The sequence below is a fragment of the Brienomyrus brachyistius genome, chromosome 15 (genome assembly GCF_023856365.1).
Source record: "Brienomyrus brachyistius isolate T26 chromosome 15, BBRACH_0.4, whole genome shotgun sequence".
Classification (NCBI taxonomy): domain Eukaryota; kingdom Metazoa; phylum Chordata; class Actinopteri; order Osteoglossiformes; family Mormyridae; genus Brienomyrus; species Brienomyrus brachyistius.
The window spans coordinates 7,784,418-7,806,178 of record NC_064547.1 but is presented as its reverse complement, the minus strand read 5'-3'; the positions used below and the strand labels follow the sequence as shown (position 1 = coordinate 7,806,178).

General features: G+C 42.4%; 4 protein-coding genes across 10 annotated transcripts; 1 reads left to right on the top strand and 3 right to left on the bottom strand.

The window, feature by feature from the left end:
* The first annotated feature begins 414 nt into the window (after positions 1 to 414).
* Positions 415 to 4,812, top strand: ttc22 (tetratricopeptide repeat domain 22). Its single transcript, XM_048975936.1, has 7 exons — positions 415 to 1,221; positions 1,598 to 1,653; positions 1,948 to 2,063; positions 2,477 to 2,595; positions 2,940 to 3,101; positions 3,356 to 3,508; positions 4,052 to 4,812. The coding sequence occupies exons 1-7, from the start codon at positions 655 to 657 to the stop codon at positions 4,583 to 4,585; spliced, it is 1,707 nt and encodes a 568-aa protein (XP_048831893.1). The 5' UTR covers positions 415 to 654; the 3' UTR covers positions 4,586 to 4,812.
* A 2,117-nt stretch (positions 4,813 to 6,929) lies between these two features.
* Positions 6,930 to 13,384, bottom strand: ttc4 (tetratricopeptide repeat domain 4). The gene is made up of 10 exons (XM_048975944.1): positions 13,049 to 13,384; positions 12,545 to 12,662; positions 12,178 to 12,339; positions 11,892 to 11,969; positions 9,122 to 9,246; positions 8,860 to 8,946; positions 8,449 to 8,690; positions 7,833 to 7,917; positions 7,634 to 7,713; positions 6,930 to 7,553 (listed from the first exon to the last, which is right to left on the bottom strand). Exons 1-10 carry the CDS (start codon positions 13,154 to 13,156, stop codon positions 7,451 to 7,453), a joined length of 1,188 nt encoding a protein of 395 aa, XP_048831901.1. The 5' UTR covers positions 13,157 to 13,384; the 3' UTR covers positions 6,930 to 7,450.
* A 906-nt stretch (positions 13,385 to 14,290) lies between these two features.
* Positions 14,291 to 16,918, bottom strand: pars2 (prolyl-tRNA synthetase 2, mitochondrial). 2 transcript variants are annotated; one of them, XM_048975942.1, is made up of 3 exons: positions 16,727 to 16,918; positions 15,719 to 16,308; positions 14,291 to 15,250 (listed from the first exon to the last, which is right to left on the bottom strand). In XM_048975942.1, the coding sequence occupies exons 2-3, from the start codon at positions 16,280 to 16,282 to the stop codon at positions 14,369 to 14,371; spliced, it is 1,446 nt and encodes a 481-aa protein (XP_048831899.1). In that variant the 5' UTR covers positions 16,283 to 16,308; positions 16,727 to 16,918; the 3' UTR covers positions 14,291 to 14,368. The 2 variants fall into 2 exon arrangements, with proteins under 2 accessions (XP_048831899.1, XP_048831900.1); XM_048975943.1 differs by having other exon boundaries at positions 15,719 to 16,295.
* A 383-nt stretch (positions 16,919 to 17,301) lies between these two features.
* si:ch211-121a2.4 (transmembrane protein 205) lies at positions 17,302 to 21,761 on the bottom strand. Of its 6 annotated transcripts, none has more exons than XM_048975960.1 (4): positions 21,058 to 21,761; positions 20,187 to 20,362; positions 19,797 to 19,960; positions 17,302 to 19,565 (listed from the first exon to the last, which is right to left on the bottom strand). In XM_048975960.1, exons 2-4 carry the CDS (start codon positions 20,284 to 20,286, stop codon positions 19,263 to 19,265), a joined length of 567 nt encoding a protein of 188 aa, XP_048831917.1. In that variant the 5' UTR covers positions 20,287 to 20,362; positions 21,058 to 21,761; the 3' UTR covers positions 17,302 to 19,262. The 6 variants fall into 6 exon arrangements, with proteins under 6 accessions (XP_048831917.1, XP_048831919.1, XP_048831921.1 ...); XM_048975962.1 differs by having other exon boundaries at positions 21,436 to 21,761; XM_048975964.1 differs by having other exon boundaries at positions 20,187 to 20,340; positions 21,436 to 21,761.

Here is a 21,761-nt window from a genome sequence, read left to right as displayed (position 1 = left end):
AAATGAAAAAGAAAAACCCTTCTTTCCGTGCGTTACAAAACATTTAAGACCACCAACTTCCAAGTCCCAGGGAAATGTGAAGAATTTACCTGCCTGGAGGGAAAGTTCGCCACTTTATTTACTGCCACGTGAACAGGAGCTTCTGTGTTACTAAGTGATTAAAAACTGTATAAAAATCTACCTGACTTGTCTGCTTTGCACTCTATGTTATGAGACACGGATACAGACTGTAAAAAATGGGGCGAACCTCTTCTTAGCGACCTGGGTGTTTCTACGTTGTATTAAAACGTGTTTGAACGTGTCATAGGCAACACTTTTGTTTCACGGCGCTGGATTGGCCAACTGGAAAATGCACGGCGTCATGTAGGCGTGATGTTTCCCAGTCATTTTTACGCTTTAAAAATGCGTGATATGTGACAGTGCCGCAACAACTGTTGACACATTCTTGTCTGTTTTTGACATCACCGCCATGCAAATTATTTCTTCCACGCATAATGTAATAAAATGAAGTGCTTCCGCGGGGAGGAAGGCATGCGAGGCGTTTGACAGCTAGCTAGCTCTGGCCCCTCCCATTATGACTGGGGTGAACCTGAATTACCTGTTCAAAGGGCTGACAGACTGATCGGGGTGACAGGACTCACTACGACAGCAGCCATGGATGGAGGCAGCATGGGGGATGATATCGAAGCGCTGATTGAGGACATGGAGTACATTCCGGGACACTTCCACCTGGATCTACACCTAAATTGTGAACCACATGGGCCCCCAGACCTCAGATCCCGGGATGTCCGCCTCAAGCGTGAGAGCCTGAGGGCCGAGCTGGAGGCAGAGTCCGGGCCCCAGCAGTACGCCGTGAGGAACCTCCTGGGCTTGCTGACCTTCCACCTGGATGAGCCGGAGAACGCAGAGGAAGCCTTCAGGAGCATCTGCGAGGAGGAGCCGGGCAACCTCAACGCCTGGGCAAACCTGGGCCACGTCTACGACCAGCTGAAGAGGGAGGCGGAGGGGGCTGAATGTGTGGAGAAGGTGTCTGTGCTCATGGGTCTCGCGTCTGGGGAGGCGGCCAAGGGGCAATCCAGACTGCTGGCGGCGCGTTGCCTGGCAGAGCAAGCCTACGCTCATCTGTATGATGTGGAGCTAGACAACGAAGAGGACTTGAGGGAGAGGCTGACTGTCGCTCTCACGTTATACCACAGGGCCCTGGACTATGGAGGTCAGATGGTAAGAGAGCTGCCCAGCATTATCTTATAACAATAGCCGTAATCATGCAAAACATTTGCTGCTACACTTAAGTGTTCCTTCACTTCAAGCAAATAGAGCATTGTGTTAAGAATCAAAGGTTGTGGGTTCAAATCCCACAGATGGGCATATAAATTGTAGCCCTTCCCTCTACTGTAAGTTGCTTTGGATACAAGTATCAAGTAAATGAAGCGTGACTCTCTTATTGTAAACAAGTTATAGAAGCGAAAAAAGCCTGATGTGAGCTTGTTATCCAACGCCCTCCATTGGGGTGCTGCGCTTGACATAAAAGTGCTGCACTTGTGCATTGCTAATCTGTGTGCCATTGCATGGGGTGAAAACCCTCGTTTCTTTTTAGATACCGACTGAAGAGAAGAGAAGCTGGTATTTTAAAATGGCAACATTGTACATAAGGTATCGCAGTCTTCTACACAGCCAATTAATAATTGTTATGGAATTTACTATTTATTATTGCAAGTTTAATCCAAGCAGATATTTTACTTCAGCAATTAAGTTTGGGCTCCCTTGCATAATGTTACGAAAGTTCAGCCCCTCCTATAACTGGTTGTGTCTTAAAACAGTCATCCCACTTTGTTCCCTTAACTCTATAAACATTTGCACAACATTACCATAAGCACACAGTGTTATACACATATGCACGTATTTAATGCACATTCATATATATCATTGCTTTTATTTACTCTGCAGATTAGACAGCTTGGAGAAGGGCAATGAGGACTCCGAGTTCACCAGAGTGTCTCATTTCAATAAAGCTCTAAAGCTGCTCACAGAAGCCATCAAGTCTGAGAAAACGCATAACAAAGGTAGAATTGTGTATATACCACAGAAAGGGAATGCAGGGGCATTCCAGAGCAGAGGGGCCCCGCAAGCCCCGCCCGACTACTCAGCCTCACATTTTATTGGTGTTTGTTTAGCATTGTGTTACATTGGGGCAACTGCACCCAGAACTCACTGTTCTGTGCTCTTATGCTGCAGACCCTCAGATTGATATTGTGCGCCCTCTGGTAGAAACCAATCAGTCCGTGTCTGTTGGAGGGGGGGGGGGGGGGGGGGGGGGCTGTTATGGACGCAGCACTCCTGGGCTGACTTTATTTTAACTTTTGCATAACAATGGTTCGCGTTTGCGGAACATGTAGGAGCCAGTCAGTTTTGTTCTTTTGTTTGTTCCTATCTTTGTTCATATCAGGCAAAACTCTCTGCGTTTGTCCTTCTACAGCTCTGGCCTGGTGCTACGTGGGAGTTATGCTGGAAAGGAAAGACGAGTTTGCCGTAATCCCCATGTCGGTCCATGACTGTGGCTACTCTGGATCTGATCCGCTTTGCTGTTATGGAACGGTACGTGGATAAAGGCTTCTCATATTTGTTTAGTGGAAACCGGCACTACCAACAGTTAACCCTTTGTGGAGGCAGACATTTCAGGTCCTCAAACCGTCAAGTTGAGTAGAAAGAGTCACAGTCACAGAGTACTGAATTGGTTTGTTGAAACAAAATCTTGGTCTGGATTTTGACTTTCGGGACCTGAAATGTCCCACCTTTGACCCTTTGAATGGGTAACCCATCCGTATTTCACACCAAAGTTCCTCTCACTGAACAGTGGCCTATTCTTCCACCCAGTGTTCCCCCCACTGTGGGCCAGTGCACCTCCAAAGTGCTAAATGTGGGTATGATTCTCCTTTCAGGCCATCAAGACTGCTAAGGATGATGCGTTCATCTTGAACCGTCTCGCCAGTGTGTTTTATCTTCTGGGCAAGTATGACATGGCTATGGGCATCTGCAACATGGCTCTGAATGTCCTGCCTGATGCAGAGCTCAACTGGCAAGGCTACTGCATGCGTGCCAAGGTATCCATCAAGGATCCCAGCTTCATTACATTTACTATAATGTAAAACATAGTCACTCAAACCCAGAAATAATAATCAACTATTCTCTATACTTTTGTAATAAAATAAGAATGTAAAATTCTTCAGGTTTGTTGATGTTTTAAATGAAGCCAAGTGACAAAACTGTGTCTGTTCTAAGAGCGGGCATTCAGTGCGTTATTTACATGAAATTTCTCTGTGCTGTATAGCAGCTAAGATGCCTGTGATATGTGCAGATAAATGTCACAGCTTACAAGAGGGACCTGGAAAAGGCCAAATCGGCTATGGCAGGTATACCAGACCGCAGAACCCTAGATGATGCCAAGGCTGACTTGGAGCATGTGCTGAGTGTACGGCCATGTTTGAAGACACATCTGGATATGGGGCAGGTGGGTCTGAGCTGACGTCACATAGCTCCGCCCATTTCCGTCATCCACCTCACACATAGGGTTAGTGGGAGCAGACAGTTCATTGGTTCGTCGTTCCTCTATGAGCATTAATTTTGCCATGACTCCAGTGGCCTGTACTATGAAGCAGGGTTACTGGTTTATAGGGGTAACTTGTTGAACTTAAGGTAGTCTGGGCAAAATGTAAGTGAAGGAATATGAAGTCCATTTAAACTGTGGTGCCTTAAATCTAAAAAGTTACCCCGATAAGCCAATAAACCCACTTCATAGTACAGGCCACAGGTGTACTTCTCCATGGGTGTGGCTGCCAGAGAGTTAGTTAATTTATTAGTTAGTTGGTTATTTAGTTGTTCCTTTGTCTACTGATGAGCCTTACTATTGCCACTTCCCTGCAACTCCAGGTGTACTACTTCCTGTTTGTAAATGTCAGGTAATTAGCCTGTTTGTTATTTGGCAGGTTAGTTAGTTGGTTAGTTATTTGTTCCTCTGCTCATTGACAAGCCTTTATTTTCCCCATGACTGCAGGTGTATTACTACATGGGTGTGGATGCCCTGCAGGAGAGCCTTTTGGTGGATGAGCGGGCGCTGAACGCAGCGCTGGTGAGCCTGGCTCAGGCGCTGCAGTGCGAGCTGGGCGACAGTCTGCCGGAGGTGCAGATGCTGCGGGGACGCTGCCTCCTGCTGAAGGGAGAGGAGCACAACGCCGCCGAGTGCTTCAAGCGGGCCCTGGAGCTGGAGCCGCCGGGGAGCCGGGACACAGCGGCCCTGCGCTGCCTGCTGGAGACCATGCTGGTCCTCTTCTGCCAAAAAGGGCCCGACCAGAGGTCCCTCATCGACCAGCTGGAGGCATGGCTGAGGCGGGCCGAGGAGAGGCACCCGGCCGACGCCGTGCAGGCAGAGCTCAGGGCGTTCTGCAGGGCCCATACGGACGAGGTGGCCGAGCTGTCCCGGGCGCTGATCCGGGCCGGGCGGCTGGAGCTGGTGCGACGTCTGTTGGAGACGATGCAGCCGGGCCGGCCAGCTGCGAGGAGGCCTTTCCTCAGGTCCATGACCGTGTGAGAGGGAAGCGAGCAAGCCAGGGACAGGAAGTGTGAACGGGGGACTTATTTTGCCAGGGAAACAGGGCTGCTGTAAGGGGGGGTAGCCAAGGGGGCCCTTAATGACAGGAACCTAATAAATTTGCAACATAATGGGATGGGTCTGGTTTGAGGCCCAAACTCCCCGGCAACACCGCTTCCAGGACGTTCCTTTCACAAAGGTACCGTCTTCACTGGCTGTACACCCCCTGAAGAAGCAGATCTCCTTGTTTCTATCCAGTATGTATTCACTAATATTTAATTCAGCACAAACATTCACAGAATCTGTCAGAGAATTAAATGTATTACGCCTAAACAATATAACAGAGCTTATAAAATAAATAAAAATGCTATTTATTCATTGGGCATTTTCTCTTAGTAATAATTCTTATTTATGCCATAGAAACAGGACCACACTTCTGGGTGCATAAATCATTGATAAATAATGAAATAATAAAATTAAACCTGGAGAACCTGCAGTCCCAGAGGAGGAGATCCTACAAATATGGTTTTTGCTTGGATCGGGCGTTTCACATTGTTCATTGTTTCATAAGGGCAGATCTTAGGCTGACTGCTCGTAATCCAACACTCTTATGCAGAGGTGGAAAGTTCAGGTTCATAAAGTACAAATCCAAACCAATGTTTTGTTTCAACCAACCCTGAACATAAAGAGTCACAGTCACAGAGTACTGAACTGGTTGGTTGAAACAAAATATTGGTCTGCATTCTGGACTTTCTGGACCTGAACTTTCCACCTGTGTTGTTATGTGGATGTTTGCCAATAGTACAGGTATTACAGGTTTATGCAAATAATATGGTATGCAGCAACGCAGAGTCAAAGCAATCAGACTGGTATGAGCGGCAATCTGAAAACGATTATGGAGGTATGTGTATTTCAGCGCAAAAAATGAATAACGTCCCTGTTATGAAGCTTTGGAAGAATTACTATCACAACTGCTGTAGGGCTCCTCGGAAGAATTACGATAACATTAGGTAGTCTCGAAAACGTAGCATATTATGCTTCGATTAATCAGTGTTTATTACAGTTCAAACTGCCCTTATTATGTAGGAATATTTGTCCATGTGAAACTCGAGGAAAGCACATATCCAGAAACAATACTATGCACACAGCTACCAGGTGAGACGGTGACTATGCGCAACATACACCGCTACACAATTATTTTGACAATTACTGTATTAAAACTGCGAGCATATCACAAATTGAGAACAACTGTAAAATAAATGCTATGTGCTAATTTGCACAATGTAAAATAATTTTTTTTTAGCCCGATCTGAATTTCCTAGGAAAAGCACCTTAAATGCCGGACTAACTTGCAGAGACTGTTTTTGCCCTCGTACACATAATCAAATAATGTCTCAAACGAGTTGGCAAGTTGCTGCATTTCCAGCAACATTTCCGACTCTGGTATAACGGTAGCACTTTATACCCAACGGGGTACAAATAATATAGTTCGATCTGACTTTTTCTTCGTTGATGAACCGGGACGCATCTTTTATCTCAAGCAACAACTATTTGTTCATGATTTGGACTTCGGTAGTAACTAAGATACTGTAGGCCGTCAAGCGTTACCGGTATGACGGCTAGAGTTCACAGACTGTACTCGTCTTATCAACGAAGTATTCTGTCCAGTGGTGGTGTACTTTACTGGGAAACCGAAATGTTATCAAAGCGCCGATTACGACTGATTATGAGCAGCACTGGCCGTAACTATCTCACAGCCACAATTACCTGCTAAAATCTACAATTTAATGACGTTTCAATTACCTGCAACCACTGAGAAATTATTAGGCATTAAAAGAATGTCTTTATGTCACAGCAAATATTTTGGAAGCACAAATGCACCGCTTTTAACTTCAGCCACCACTAGATGGCACTATAATATTATAAACGTATTGTGGCGTTGGTGAGCCAAGCGCGTCTGGTGAATTTGCACATATCCCAGCATGCCCTGCCTGCAAGGTGTAAAAAGCCCTTGTGTTGTTATTAGTTATGTTCTTTATTGTTGCGCGTGTGGTTACCCGTGTCTTGTGTGTATCCTGTCTGATCCTTATGTGTAATTAGCTTTCATAGGTCTCCCACCGTGTGTGTATCTTACAGTTCAGCATCTAACAACCCTGTGTTTCATATAAGTAATCAGTTTGGTGCTTGTTGAGTGTCTGATGCAGTCCTTTTCAGGGCTGCTAAATAAAAGAGCCTTGAATATGTCCGTGTTCTCAGTGTGGCATTATGGCTAGAACTAACGGATACCACAGTATACTACCTAAATGAAAATACACGTTTAGTACAAAAGTACAAAAAGCAGAGGTGAATGCAACATTTAATCCATACAAATGAAGGTAGTTATAGAATGCACATTGTCGTGCAAATCTTTTTATCATTTAAACCAGTTTTTATAAACTTTTACTGTAAATTGTGGACTGTTATAGCCATAAATTATCCATCCATTCATTTTCCAAGCCGCTTACCCTACTGGGGGGGTCCGGAGCCTATCCCGGAAGCGATGGGCACAAGGCAGGGAACAACCCAGGACGGGAGGCCAGCCCATCGCAGGGCACACTCACACACCATTCACTCACACATGCACACCTACGGCAATTTAGCAACTCCAATTAGCCTCAGTATGTTTTTGATTTATGATTTATATAAGTTTTACACTACATACAATGAGAGGGATGATGTCACACAGCCGCAAGTACTGCAGGGAAGTTTGACGTTTATTTATGTTCATTAGCATGGTAAAAAGGGGTGCTGAGTTGCGCATGCAGAGGGCTAAGTGGTACGGCACCACCTCCAGTAAAGAGTTTGTGAGCCTGTTCAGATAATACTTCATTTGAGTAGATGAACTTTTTTCCCTGACAAAAAACTCTTGCAGAACACAGAATCTCTGACGAGGATGATGAAACTGGGCGTGCCTTCCTTCACGAAACACCTGAAAGAGCAAACCGGTTGCAGACCATCAAATTCACACGGCAGATGCAAATAGGTTAATCATTTAATGCTTCTGCTTACCTGTGGTTCTGCAGAACCCTGAGGAGGGGCATCTCATTTTCCAGCTGAAGAAGCTGCCCTCTTTCATCATCAAAGTAAAGCTAGACAGCAGCAGAAACGCCTCACATGTCAACTGAATAGCTTAATGTCAAAACAGGTACATGAATGCGATGATGGTCTGCGTGTATTCTTATGTTATCCTATAAATAACACATCTCACCTTTAGGTTTTGGGGTTGGTACTTCTTATCTGTGTCCCAGGGGGGAAGTTCGTCCCCAAACATGACCGTAAGATGATCAATAAACCTGAAATTAAACAACCCAGTTAGTTTTTCCATTAGATGATTTTCAAATAAACTGGCCAAGAGAATTTTTTCTGATGCGTCTTGAAATGAAGTACAGATACTCCTCACTTAACAACTTACCTGTTTAACAACCAGGCGGATTTACGACCAGCTATCCAACCAGTCAGCAGTGTTCACTGTACAAAACTTTGGTCGCGCAAACGGCAACGCGGCTTCTCAGTGTCAAGCATCTCATCTCGCATCATTTATAAATATACAAAATGATATAAACGCTGCAAAGGTGACATTAAAACAAGTATACTTGAAATATCGATAAGGGGCGGCTTCTAGTTTACTGACAAATTCAATTAACCACCTAGTCGTAGGAATGGACCTCGGTCGTTAAGTGAAGACTGTGTGTACCGAACATTTGTGCTGGAAGGAATTATTGGTGGGAAGAGTTTTTGGACCATGAGTTTCATAGATGGTTTAACGCAAAAACAAAATCTCTTTCAGCAAATGAAGTGTGACTTTTGATCATAACTGGGCAGACCTGTCATTCTCGTTGAAGGAGGAGATGAAGTCCGTCTGCCCGTGCTCTGGGTACAGGAAGAGGACAGGCCAGTGAAGGACACCTTGCTCATCCAGGTGCACTTTGAATCCAGTGGCTTCTTGGGAGCAGAGATCATTGAGGTCCAGTTCTGCCAAAGCTTGTGTAGAACCTACATCCTCTTCCTCACTGTCGGAACAGTGCTTGGAGGGTTTATCTGGCTTTAAAAGTTTAATCCCACGCTCCTGTAAAACAATTATCATATTTTTCAATATTTCAACATTTATTTCTGAAGCCACCGTTTTGTTTAACCGTCATACTTATTTCAGGCTGGAAATGCTTAAACTCTGTTGAGACACATTACAAGCAAGTGTCACAAAGGTGCAGAAACAGTTCAGTAAATGTCAGTCGTACCCTGATGGCCCCAAGAAGTGCTTCCCTTTCCGCACGTTCCTTTTTCTCTTTCACCTTTGCCTTTCGGGCATCTCTCTCGGTCGTCCTCTAAGAGAAAATCATTGCAACAGTGTTTTTACTTGCCACTGTCACAAAGCGAATGAGCACGACCTTCTGATATAAAGACGTGAGCTTCTGACACATTTTCTCACGCGAGGAGCCCGGCTTTCTGGAGCATCCGCAGGTTCGCGCTTCCCCTCCAGCCAGCCTCTAGATGCACTACCTTGAGCTTGTCCGCTGTCGCTCGGAGCTCCTGCAGCTTGACGTCCTTCGGATGGACTCCGAGGCCCTCTTCACACCACTGCAGGGCCTCACTGAAATTCCCCAGCTTCACGCAGCACTGGGCGCCTACAGAGATGCGTAACAAAGATGAGGACACCATGGATCTGGTGTTAAGAAATAAGGCCATAACCCCACTCAGCTTTAAAAACCCATGAACACAGATTTCCTAAGAAAATAAACTTCAAGGACCTGAATTAAATAAAAGAATCACATTTTTCACAAGATTGTGTTAATTTAATTCAAGGATTCTAAAGCATATTTGCCATTTGCTCAGGTACAGATGTAAAAGGCATTGGAATTCTTATACAGATCTCTCAGACAATGCAAAATATAGCAAAAATACAAAGTAGCATAGCAAATACACATAAGTACATGATAATAAATATAACAAAATGTAAGTAAACACTCTGCCAAATCTACTGTTCAACTGTACTGCTGGCCTGGAGCTTAAGCTCTCTCTATATACTGATGACTTATTATTATATGTTTCAAACCCAAAATATTCCATACCTGCAATTCTGTCTATCTTTCAAGGATTTGGGTGAATATTTCTAAGAGTGAATGCTTCCCTATCAATGAATCAGCTACACAAATCTCCCAGGCTGACATCCCTTTCAAATTGAATCCCTCTGGTTTTAGGTATCTGGGGATTAATGTAACCAAAAAGCAGACCTCTCTTTATTCTGTTAATTCCTCCCCTTTGTTGTCTAAAATTCATTCAGATCTTCAGAGATGGGCTAGTCCACCTCTTTCTTTAATCGGTAGAATCAATGCAGTCAAAATGAACATTCTCCCGAAATTTCTATTTTGTTCCAATGTCTCCCTTTATTTCTGCCAAAATGTTTTATTCAAGACAATAGATCAAACCATTTCCAGTTTTTTGTGGGCTGGCAAAGCACCTAGAATCAGCAGATCTGTTTTACAGAAATGCAAAATCAATGGTGGACGTTCTCTGCCAAACTTTCAATAATATTACTGGGCAGCACATATTCATAAAATTTCATTCTGGATCAAGTTTGCCGATTTGCTATGGTGTAAATTAGAGGCACATTCCTGCACTACCTCATCTCTGATCGCACTCCTTGTGTCTTCTCTTCCAACCAACCCCTCTGGCTTTACAAATAACCTAGTTGTAAGCTTCACTCTCAAAATCTGGTACCAGGTCAGGAACTATTTTAAATTTACTTCAGCATCTACTTTAGCTCCTTTACTGAGAAATCATTTATTTCAGCCCTCATTCAGAGATGCCACTTTTGCCACGTGGCACAATAAAGGTCTGAGATCTTTTAAAGATTTTATTAATAAAGATTCCACTTTCCGAAACTTTAAAGATTTACCTATTGAATTTGATCTCCCGTCCTCTCACTTTTTTCGCTACCTTCAGATTAGATCATTGTTTTCGGCCTTCCCCTCCTCTCTTCCAGCTCAACCTTTTGCAACACAGATCCACACCAAAAGTCAATTATTTCGAAGGTTTACAATAAACTTATATTACTTGTCACCTCTCCAATTATCAGTATCAAATCTGCGTGGGAGGCTGAATTGCTCGTGGACCCGGATGATGACTGGTGGGACGCTGCGCTTAGTAAAATTCACACAAGTTCTACCTGTGCTCGTCTTACACTCATACGGTTTAAGGTACTATTTAGAGTCCACTTCTCTAAAGATCGACTTGCACAAATTTATCCTAACATCAGTGACAACTGTGACAAATGCCATGCCTCTCCCTGCAACCTAACACCTTTTGCTCCTGCCCTTCGCTGCATAACCTATGGCAGAACTACTTTAACACTGTCTAACATATTTGCTAAGACTACAAATGTCTCCGCCCACATTGCCATATTTGGTTTCCCAGATAATCACTCCCGATATACCTCAAAGCAGTTAGATGTAATAGCTTTCTCTTCCCTGTTGGTGAGATGCCTCATTCTTCCTCACTGGAAGTCTGATTAACCTCCCTCTGCAACTCAGAGGCTCAAGGACACTATGTCCTTTTAAAAGCTAGAGAAGATTAAATATTCGGTCAGAGGTAACTCTGATGACGTCCACGAAAGATGGCAGCCCTTCCTAATGTATGTGAATTCGGTGTCATTATCTGTTTGAACCCGCACCCCGCCTCTTTTTAAAAAAAATAAATTATTAACTTATGTGTTTATTTATTTACTTTTTCTTTCATTTTCTTTTCCCCATGTATGTTTTTTAAGCTTATTTACTTAAGTATTGCAAAAAAACAACTAAATCATTGTTACTGATATTGATGCTCTGTTCTGCTTAATAAACATATCAGTCTAAAACAAACCTGTACTGTTGAACCATCTACTGTTCAAAATGCCAGGATGATACCCACGCATACAACTTGTCCGTGTGTGAGGGCTGGGGTTACGTATATATTACAAATGTCCCCACAATGTGATAAAAAGCAGCTATTTTGATGTTGTGGGGACCATTTTTTCAGTCCCCACAAGGGAAACACAATTTTATAAAAAATCTGTGACTGCATTTAAAAAACTCAAAATGCCAAAAGTCTAGTATTTTGTTTGGTTATTTATGGTCAAGATTAAGGCTGGGTGGGGGTTAAGGTCGTCATTCTTGGCTTTAGGGGGTTTTTTTCCACAGAAATGACTGGATGGTACCCACCAAGATAAGAATACAAACGTGTGTATGTGTGTGTGAACAGCCTTCGTATAACTCTAAAAGATGCAAATACAAACCTCTTATCAAGGCTTTAACGTGATCTGGTTTCAGCTTCTTAGCTGCTAGGGCATCGTTTAAAGCAGAACGCATGTTACCTGAAAAAAATCCATCATACAAAAGGTCAGAGGTCAGCAGTATGTGTTCACAGGTTCTCATTGCCATCAAACCCACTCTCGGGTTTGATGCAGAGGGAGACAAGGGGGCCAAAAGATACCCAATGAGCCACCATGCTTCTTCACCAAAGTATGGAGAATCAGCTACAGAACGATCCAGACGAGAGCGAATGGAATAATGAAAATGTACCTAGATGAAAATGGGCAGCTGCCCGGTTGGTATAGAGGACAGCACAGAGGTCAGTCTCCGTGCACTTCTTCTTCAGAGCTTCGCTGTAGGATACTATGGCCTTCTTGTAATTCTTCTCCTTGAAATATTCATTCCCCTCATCTTTGAGTGCCTTTGCTTGTTCTGAGGAGAAGAGTCAATTATGTTAATAAAACACAGACCACAGAAAATCCAAGAGCATTTAACAGTCCTTACTAAAGGGACTACAGGTACAAGCTGAACATGATGTGATTAATTAAAAACAAGGTAAGTCAGATTATTTGTTAGTGTTTGTTTCTATTGTATATATACATGCCTGCATTGTTGCAGCAAAAAAGCTTTGATTTACCGTTAGGTGGTCTGTCATCATCGTGGATGATGGACTGCAAGCAAGCTAGATCTGGGTGCTCCTTGGGGTCAATTTCCTTTGGGGTGGTCTTCATGAACATGGGCACCTTCTCAAACTCCTGGAGCAACAAATTTTATATAATTAAAATGAAGTCGCTTACATTTCAAATAAGCCACTGGTCTGCTGTAGCAAAGTCAGAGAATCTAATGCATGAATATATGCAATAAGCGTGTCCAGTTTAACGTGTTTTTTTCTCGTCAATGCAAACAACCTGCAATTATAGAGCATTAGACAGGGTGATGAGGCTCACTAAATTTTCAGCTAAGCATTAGAACACCTGATCTAAGTGATCAAGTTTGAATGACTGCAATTGTTGGTGTCAGACGTACGGTTTTGTACCTCGTAAAGTCACCATTCTGCGATTTTCACATACAGCTAGTAGGGAATAGTATGATGAACAAAAACAAGCTAACAAAAAAATGGTACAGAGAAGGATAATCTCACCTCCTCCCAGTTGTCCTCGTTAAAAGCACCTTTGTATTTCTCTTTCGTAAATTTCTCCATAAACTCGTCCATCGCGTCATCGCTGTCACTGTCTTGCGCTCGAGACATAGCTGTCAGTTTTTCCTGTTTGTAAGAAAAATATCTACGAACAGATAAACTACTAACGTCAGTTAAATAACTCGAGATTCACCAAAATTAAATGCCCAACGTGCGACAAGGGACCGCCACCACTCCGAATACACTGTAAATGTTAGAAACACGCCCACAACCGAAGTCGCCTGAACCACCAACCAGTTCGAGTCTTCATTGGTTCTCTATATCAGTATCTTTGTTACCATTGGTTTAAATGCGATGGAGGCGGAACAGAGGAGACATTACACCAATAAAATGCATCGACGTTTCTAGGTAGTCCAATCAAATCGCAGATTTATTTGGTTCGGACGCAATCTTTCGAACATCCACATAGGCCAAAAAACGTGTTTCAATGGTGTCCCAGTAAAATACACCCGATGGGAAATCATACACCAAATACTCAAGTCCTCATTTTCATTTCCTAGTTGCTTTTCTTTGCGGAACGCGTCCTTTATACAAATGCAGCACAGCAACGCCTGTATGTCTTTTGCATTTTTATATTACGGATTTTGACAGAACCTCAAAGTTATATTAAATAAGGATAATTTTTAAAGGGCCGTTTAACACTCTATGGATGCATGCATTCTATTTACAATTTGATTAATTCACGAATCAACCATTAATTCCAATAAACAACTATTCCAAATTTGAAATGGAAATCTAGTGTCCAGTAATCCATCTTGTGCTCCATTTTCAGTGTTTGAAACACATTTTCAATATGTTATTAGGCTGCAAAGAAAGTGACTTGATCACTAAAAAAATGATCCACTGGGTGTGTAGAGGTCTCTCTGCTACATGACTTTCCTCACATAGCACAAAGATACACAGTTGGGCTAAATTGCATCTCTAAATTGCCCACATTGTGATTGTGTATTGAAATGAGGGTGCGTGTATATGCCCTACAATGGAATGGAATCTGGTACTGGGTGTAATCTCAGACTTGTACCTTGTGCTGACCAGGATAAGCAACTAGTAGGATCGATGGATGGATGGATGGATGGATGGCAAATTGTATCTTATTGTCTATAATGATAACATTCACAACTACTTTTATAATACCATTAACTCGACAGCTGTTCTGCTTTAAGAAAAGGAACCCAAACACAAAGAAAAGTTTTAAAGTATTTATTTTCTCCCTCTATAAAAACCAAAGAGGCACAGAAGTAACACAGTAATGTTTGTAAAAATTCAGACAGTCTCTACCCGTCCCAGAAGGTCCATCAAGCCTTCCTTACTGAGGAACATGGTGTCTCCAGTGTGCTGGCAGAGAACCTCCAACTTTGGCTGCTCCTCCATGGCACTCTGCCCGACCACAACCACGTAGGGGTACCCAAGCCGTTGGGCGTCCTTCAGACGCTTCCCAATGGTCAGCTGTGTCCGGTCATCCAAAACCACCTCCCCTTTCAGACTTTTCAGCGAGGCCCCCAGATCATCACACAACTCCTCTGCCAGGGCACTCAAATCCTCGGTTTTGCTGCCTTTCTTAGGAGGCAAGACACACACCTGGTAGGGGGCCAACAGCCTCGGCCACCTAATAGCATCGTCGGAAGAGAGGACCTCAATGGCCGCTGCCAGGATACGTGTGACCCCCAACCCAAAACAACCCATCTCAGGAACCACAGGCTTGTTCTGCGCATTGTAGAAGGTGGCGTTGAACACGTGGGAATACTTGGTCCCAAGATAAAAGGTGTGTCCAACTTCGATGCCTTTCGACTCCGTTAGGGTAGCACTCTGGCATCGGGGGCAATCTGCACGCCCGGGCTCTATGGTTTCAAGGTTCGCCGAGAAGTCACAGTTTCCACAGATCACCAGCCTGTCCTCGCCTATATCTGCTGGCAACTGGAACTCGTGTGAGAGTTTCCCGCCTATGTTCCCGGTGTCAGCCTGCACCATGACATAGGGCAGCCCCAAGCGGCGAAACAGTCGGTCATACGCCTGACACACAGCTTTGTACGTCTCATGAGCAGCTTCTTCACTTGTATCGAAGGAATACATGTCCTTCATGTAAAACTCCCGACCTCTCAAAAGCCCAAATCTGGGTTTGGGTTCATCTCGAAATTTTCTTGTCACCTATAAAAGCAAATATGACAAAACTGATTAACTTACTAAACATGAATATTAAATAAGACATTAATATCCCAAACCACATCAGATTTCTCTTGGAAAAATACTTCAAGACCCAGATTCAGAAACACCTCTACAAGTCTACACCACTCCATGTTTCCTGAATGTTCAGTATTGCACCTTGTTGATTTTAACAGTTGTCTTACTAATTCTTGATACGTGTTTCTGTTGTATCTGAGCATTCAATGGAAAGTTACCTTAGCTGCACTTATATGTAGTTGACTTCTTGACAGCAGGACGGTTGTAATGTGCTATTTGCCTCGCTTTGGACAAATATATATTATATTATTATATAATATAATAGAAATTATTATATAACCATCATTAATATTACATCGAATACACTGATATCACAGTACGACTTAGAGTTTTTCAATACAGCCAATGTATATTCAGTGTAGCGGCTACGAGTACCTGGTATAGTAGAAGAGGCAGCTGTCTATAGGATAAGGTGCCCTGCGAGGCCACCAGCTCGGTGACCGCCTCCTCATGTGTGGGCCCCAAGCAGAACTGTGCCCCATGACGGTCCTGCAGACGGAAGAGCTCCTTGCCCATCAGGCCCCACCTCTCGCTGCGCTGCCACAGCTCCGCCGCACAAAGGCTGGGCATGTCCAGCTTCTGCCCACCAATGGCATGCATCTCGTCATCTATGAGCCTCACCAGCTTCTCTAGAGCACGCACGGCGGCTGGGAGATAATAGAAGCAGCCAGGATTTGAAGGCTGGATAAGACCACCTTGCAGCATCAGCTTCTGGCTCCTGCATGTCATCTCCCCTGGCCGACTTTCCACCCCCAAGTCCTTGCCCTCGCGAAGATTGGAGGGCTGGAAGAGGCGTGACACCAAAAGCCGAGAGCGGTGATTGGAGTGGACAACGTCTGGAATTACAGCTGGACCTGCAGAGCTGGACTGGCATCTTCTGGGCTGGGTATGAACTCTGGGTAGGGAGACCAGCAGTTTTGGCCAAGAGGATCTCAGCATCACTTCTATATATCTGTATAAACACACTGCAGGGGAAAAAAAGCACAAGCAAACTAAATACACCCAAGATAAATACTGGGGAACCTGTTTTCCCCTCCATAATCATTCACAGACACCATTTTTGCAGTAAAACTTTATAACTAAACTTGCTATTGTTTACCCATATAATGAATTATCTGTTTGAGGTTCTTTTCCAAAGTTACATAGAAAGGAAAAAGACAACACGTAAATGTTGTTAAATCAATCCTCTTCAAGGTCAACATGCTAACTGCAGTAGCGTTTTTTATGTAGAATATTCTCGTGTAACCCCAGGTAAAGCTTGGAAATATCCGCGAGCCGATCTCAAAATTACACTGAAAAATTCATATTAAAACGAAACAGACAGAAAGCTTGCTTGCTTCCGCATGGTTTCAATCAAGGACAGCGGCATTGTGAGCCACTCACCTTATCAGTCGGTTTGAACTGACACAAACTGGCAATTACAACATGGAGTTTAGACCCGCAAATAAAATCCCAAATTTCATTATTTCGGCACGATTAATAAATACAGTGGTGGAAACAAAACTACATATGATTAGCCGTACTTGCTCCGCCATCGAGCGATACAAAAAAAAAAAACCACAACAAACGGGATCCCAGAAGGGACAAGCAGAACGGGCAAAACAATTCGTTTTAAACGCATTTCACGATTCTGGGTAGTGATCTACCTGAATTGATCTGCAAACGTGTCCGTGGCAAAACTATGTACGATGCACATTTCAAAATACCACGTTTAAATATGGACATTCTAATGTACCATGTTCCGTGATAGAAATTGCATTTTCATTAGAATTTGCCATCCTGTTAATCCCTGGTTTATAGTAATAATTTAAAATGATATATATTGCGTATTTGTAATATACAAATATTACAAACTCATGTTAAAAGTATATATATTTTAAAATCCACATTTTTATATAAACACACTTAATGAAAATAGTGTAATTAATTAAAAGAAAGCTTCACATTTGCCCCAGCCAGGTGGTTTCCAGAAAATCGGGTTCTTTTATTTGATACAAAAGTCAAAGCAAAAATGTAATACATGAAAAAAAAATAAATCATCCACCTATGACACACGACCAAAAAAATCTAACTTAACGTAACATTCCATAAGCTTTCATTCAAAATTCTACAGTATTTTCAACGACCTGCTGAACACGTTTAGAATGAGAGAATGGTGCTTATTATTGGCTACGTACATTCACACAAAGAATTCTGCAATAAATTGTAGAAACAGACACTCAACTAAGCTGACACTGGGCACTGACCTGTGTTCTAAATCCTACACTCATATTGCAGTTAGCCTAGCTATGTGATCAACAGAAATGTCTTTTCATTGCTAGAGTCCATGTAAGAAAGAAAAAATTAAACACACTATAGTTATATGATTTTACATAGATTCACACATACACAAATGCACAGAAAAGTTGCTGAAACAAATTACAGGAAACCAGGTAGATTGCAAATGGGGACAGCTATTCATCTTTTTCAACAAAAAAAAAAATACATTTGAAATGCAGAGTACAACACAAATAACATTAAAGTAGCATATTTCAGCTGCACATCAAATTACAGACATATTCAGGGTATTATAAAGCACAATCTGACTTGTGGACATAAATATATTATTTTCCATAAGAAGTTGACAGCTTTTTCTTCATGGAGTTTAGCTAAGAACAAGATCTCGGACACGTTCTTTTCAAAGTGACTTTAAGCTTTGATGTAAAACATAATTAGATAAACCACTACAGCTGAAAATTACGAAAGACATGCAACAAGTAGCATTTACAGCAAATACACAGGATGCTGTGTAGATTTAATCTGATTTTTTCAATACTTAATTTCTCACTTAAAATTCCACTTAAAAAGTGATCCCAAGAATTTTAGTTGATACAATATAAAAACAACCACTTGAGAAATATTCTTTCAGTTATGCAACATACAGCTTTTAGCTTTGTCAAGTTTTTATTTTTAAAAATTTCATTCATCTAATTTACAGTACAGATAGTTAATGCACTTTTATCTATTAATAAAAATATGCCTTTTCTATTACCATTAGTTTTCCCCCTGTTTTGCAACCAGTGTTTTTCAGTTAGCAACCATACGTAACCCATCACCATGAAATGAGTCTTAAGTCGCACTGGTAGAAATACACCCATAAGACTCATTTCATGGTGATGGGTCACATATCTAGGACAACTGAAGCTCAACAATATTGACTTATTCTCTGGGTGCCACAAAGTCAGTCTAGTCCTAGACTGAGAATCTCTATGTAAACACAATGTGTGAGAATCTCACAAAATTGAGAATCTCTATGTGAACCACTGACTGCAAAAAAAACTGGCTGAACATGCCACTTAACATAAGGTACGAGAACCTCGCTCACGTATAAATTTATGTAGGAATTACCATCACAATTAGAGGACTAAACTTTGCGCTCTTCAACTACCAAAGAATCTAGCGGATGTCTGAACATCAGATTCCCAAACCGCAATGAAATTTCAGGAAGTCAGACTACAACCAAGTTAACGGTCCCTTGCAGTATTGTTATGTTTCAGACATCCTGCACAAAACTGAACACAGAAACTATACAGTAAAAGATACATTCAATTCTACATGTATTTCCAAAGTAGAGATCTGCTCTAGTAATTTTAAAGTTCTGTACCTTATCATGGATTAAATATCTATTTTTTTCTAGATATACTGCAGTAAAGGCAATTTCTGGAACCTAAAACAGCCATACTTCATTAATCAGATGAAAATAATATAAAGTAAAATATCACTCTAATACATATCAAATGATTTCAAAACTTTTACTACAGAAAATATCAGCATCAGTAACACCGGATTACACAGACAATATTCTGGAATTTCTGTTGAAGGAGATCATAGAGCAGGATGAAACTGGGAGGGGTCACAAAACGAGCCAATCAGCATCAACCTACAGCGTGGAAAGGTTCTCTGCCAGATAATACAAACTATATCCATTACATACAATACAACAGAGGTTGCAGAGAGAAGAGAGGATTTGATAGAGCCAAAGTCGACTGGTCAGCTTCTTGTACTTGGGATCGGACTCACACAGACTGGCATAGGCCTCGCGGTTGGAGGACAACCCAATGTCCTGACCAAGCCCACAAGCTTGCTCAATGAGGTGCATGTCTGCCATTATTTCGGAAGTCATCTGGCCAAACCACTGTGCATTGATTGCAGCTACCGTCACACAAACAAAGAAAATGAAGAGCTGCAATTTGAAGGAGAGAAAATGAGATACGTCTGTTAAAAAGAGAGTCTGACAGCATGTAGATTGTATATGATCTTTTGACAAAGCATGCAATTAAAGCTCACTCCTCCTAAAAGTACTTTTCACTAATTAGATAGAGGGTCCCAGTTTTCTTTTCAGTTGTTGACCATTGTAGCACTGAAGAGTCTATCCAAACTAACCATATTGTACATATACTCCAGCCAACCATACCTGGAAGGCGTCCTTTTCATTCAGCAGCTCATAGGGGTGGTACATGGAAAATATGGTGAGGTTGAAAAACGCACAGGCAGAGCCAATATGGAGGTAGAATGGAAACAGTCGGCTCTGGATGAAGCCATACGTGTGTCTGTTCAAACTGTTGTCCATCACAAAGCCTAAACAGAAAAATGAAGCTGCTCAAACGACACACAAGAACAGATCTATGTAGGCCTACAAAAGCATGAACTCTGAAGCGGTTCTGGAAAATGTGCATTTGGAAAAGAAGGCACGGAGAAATCATAGTACTGCGCTTGGTTTCGGGGGAAATAGATTAAAGTTCACAAAACAAATACGACTAATTAATCAAGAAACGTAAGGATACAATATAGCTGGTATGCTTACCCGAAATAAAGGTTACCCAAATCTGCATGCCCCAGAAAGTAGAGAGAAAGACGAGGTGCAGTAATTTGGCAGCTACTGAAGGCTCTCTGTCAGTGGGCATGATTGCCTACTGTTCAGACATCCAGACACTTCACAGTCCCTCTCAGCACCTGCTCTGGAAGTTACGGTGTTGCACTCTAATAACACATAACGCCCTAATTTGGATTAACCCAAGGGTTGTAAATATAAAGTACACAAAGGTACTGGAATACGCAAACACAAGATGTAACGCCAATGAAAACACAGGTATGCCAACTCTCACGCATCTGCCGTGACACGATTTCAGACTAACGCTCATGCAAGAAATCTTACGGCAAATCTATATTATTCCATTATGAACCTAAAATTAGCTACATCAATAGCTTTGGGCAGTTCGAATACCATACAGACTACTTTCAAGCTAAGAAAACTTTTACATATATGTATTTGTGCATTTGTGCGCAGACTTGAAAATCTCACGCCAGCTAGTTGACCAAAGTTGGCAACCCCTATAAATACGATGTACTCACATAAAACTTACATCTAATAATACCCTGTGAAATCTAACACATTATTATATACTTCATTAGCTTAGTGCGGATTTAATATTAGAAAGGCCTGTTTGCAGAGGTCTTATCCGTTGAATGAATCTCAGCTTTGTAGAGATCTACTTCACTATTCATCTGTTCTGAGTGTCCATTTAACACTGATCATAAATATTAAACGTCAATTACACATTTCACAAACCTCATTTTAGTATAACCTAATAAATATTATTAAGAAGTCGCACTGGTGCTATTTCGGCAAACTGAACCAATACACAGTTAATACTTTCGACCAGCGTCAATGTCACCTTTATCTCAGTAGCCAGCAACCGCGTATCTTTATTTTCTGGTATACGAGCTTCATGATCTCCGCACCATAACTTCGCTAACTTCCTAGTTAGCCCAAATACCTACTTGTGTTTCTCAAGGATTCACTGTATATAATCGACTCTGTTGTCGCACCACAAGCATTTTCACTTATTGCAACGAACCATAGACTAAAATAATCAGAACTTGGCAAACAGATACAATTTACAGAGCCGCGGTTAAAATTAAGATTAACGCTAGTAAGTAATCATGCGGTCCGGAAAGTTTTCTAATCGCCGGACGGGACCGGACCTACCGGACGCCTAATCACACGCAAACTGACATAGAGGAACCGTGCATTCAATACCACGCTAAGTCACCGTATATGTAATATTCCGTGCTTTACTTCATAGGAACCCTGCACACGTTCGGCCTCTTTGGACGCCGTCCCGCAGCCTTGGCCGGGGCTCTCCTTTACTCTCATCGGTAGCGGGTGACACGCCGTCCCGGGCGCTTTCCGCGGCGGGGTTATTATGCCCGCTCCGTGATTTTAGTGTCTCCGGCCAAATGCCTTATTCGGCCACCTAGTGACTCGGGGGCTGGATAGAGCTGGCCTGGGCTGGGCGTTGCCGAAAGGCAGGTTCGTCATGAAGCATGGTCTTGTATAGTACTCGCCCCTAAAGTTTTAATATTTCGGACGATTTAT

Bases quoted from the DNA above. Each gene is read 5' to 3' on its own strand.
- pars2 (XM_048975942.1), bottom strand. From the start codon at position 16,282: ATGCTGAGATCCTCTTGGCCAAAACTGCTGGTCTCCCTACCCAGAGTT. The intron at 15,251-15,718 runs GTACTCGTAGCC...TTGCTTTTATAG, and splicing joins TGCCTCTTCTACTATACCAG to GTGACAAGAAAATTTCGAGA.
- si:ch211-121a2.4 (XM_048975960.1), bottom strand. From the start codon at position 20,286: ATGCCCACTGACAGAGAGCCTTCAGTAGCTGCCAAATTACTGCACCTC. The intron at 19,961-20,186 runs GTAAGCATACCA...TTTTCTGTTTAG, and splicing joins TTGGGTAACCTTTATTTCGG to GCTTTGTGATGGACAACAGT. The intron at 19,566-19,796 runs GTATGGTTGGCT...TTCAAATTGCAG, and splicing joins ATGAAAAGGACGCCTTCCAG to CTCTTCATTTTCTTTGTTTG.
- ttc22 (XM_048975936.1), top strand. From the start codon at position 655: ATGGATGGAGGCAGCATGGGGGATGATATCGAAGCGCTGATTGAGGAC. The intron at 1,654-1,947 runs GTATCGCAGTCT...TTTACTCTGCAG, and splicing joins ATGGCAACATTGTACATAAG to ATTAGACAGCTTGGAGAAGG. The intron at 2,596-2,939 runs GTACGTGGATAA...TTCTCCTTTCAG, and splicing joins CGCTTTGCTGTTATGGAACG to GCCATCAAGACTGCTAAGGA.
- ttc4 (XM_048975944.1), bottom strand. From the start codon at position 13,156: ATGTCTCGAGCGCAAGACAGTGACAGCGATGACGCGATGGACGAGTTT. The intron at 11,970-12,177 runs GTACATTTTCAT...GATTTTTTTCAG, and splicing joins AGCTGCCCATTTTCATCTAG to GTAACATGCGTTCTGCTTTA. The intron at 9,247-11,891 runs GTTTGTATTTGC...GCATCTCTGTAG, and splicing joins CGTTAAAGCCTTGATAAGAG to GCGCCCAGTGCTGCGTGAAG.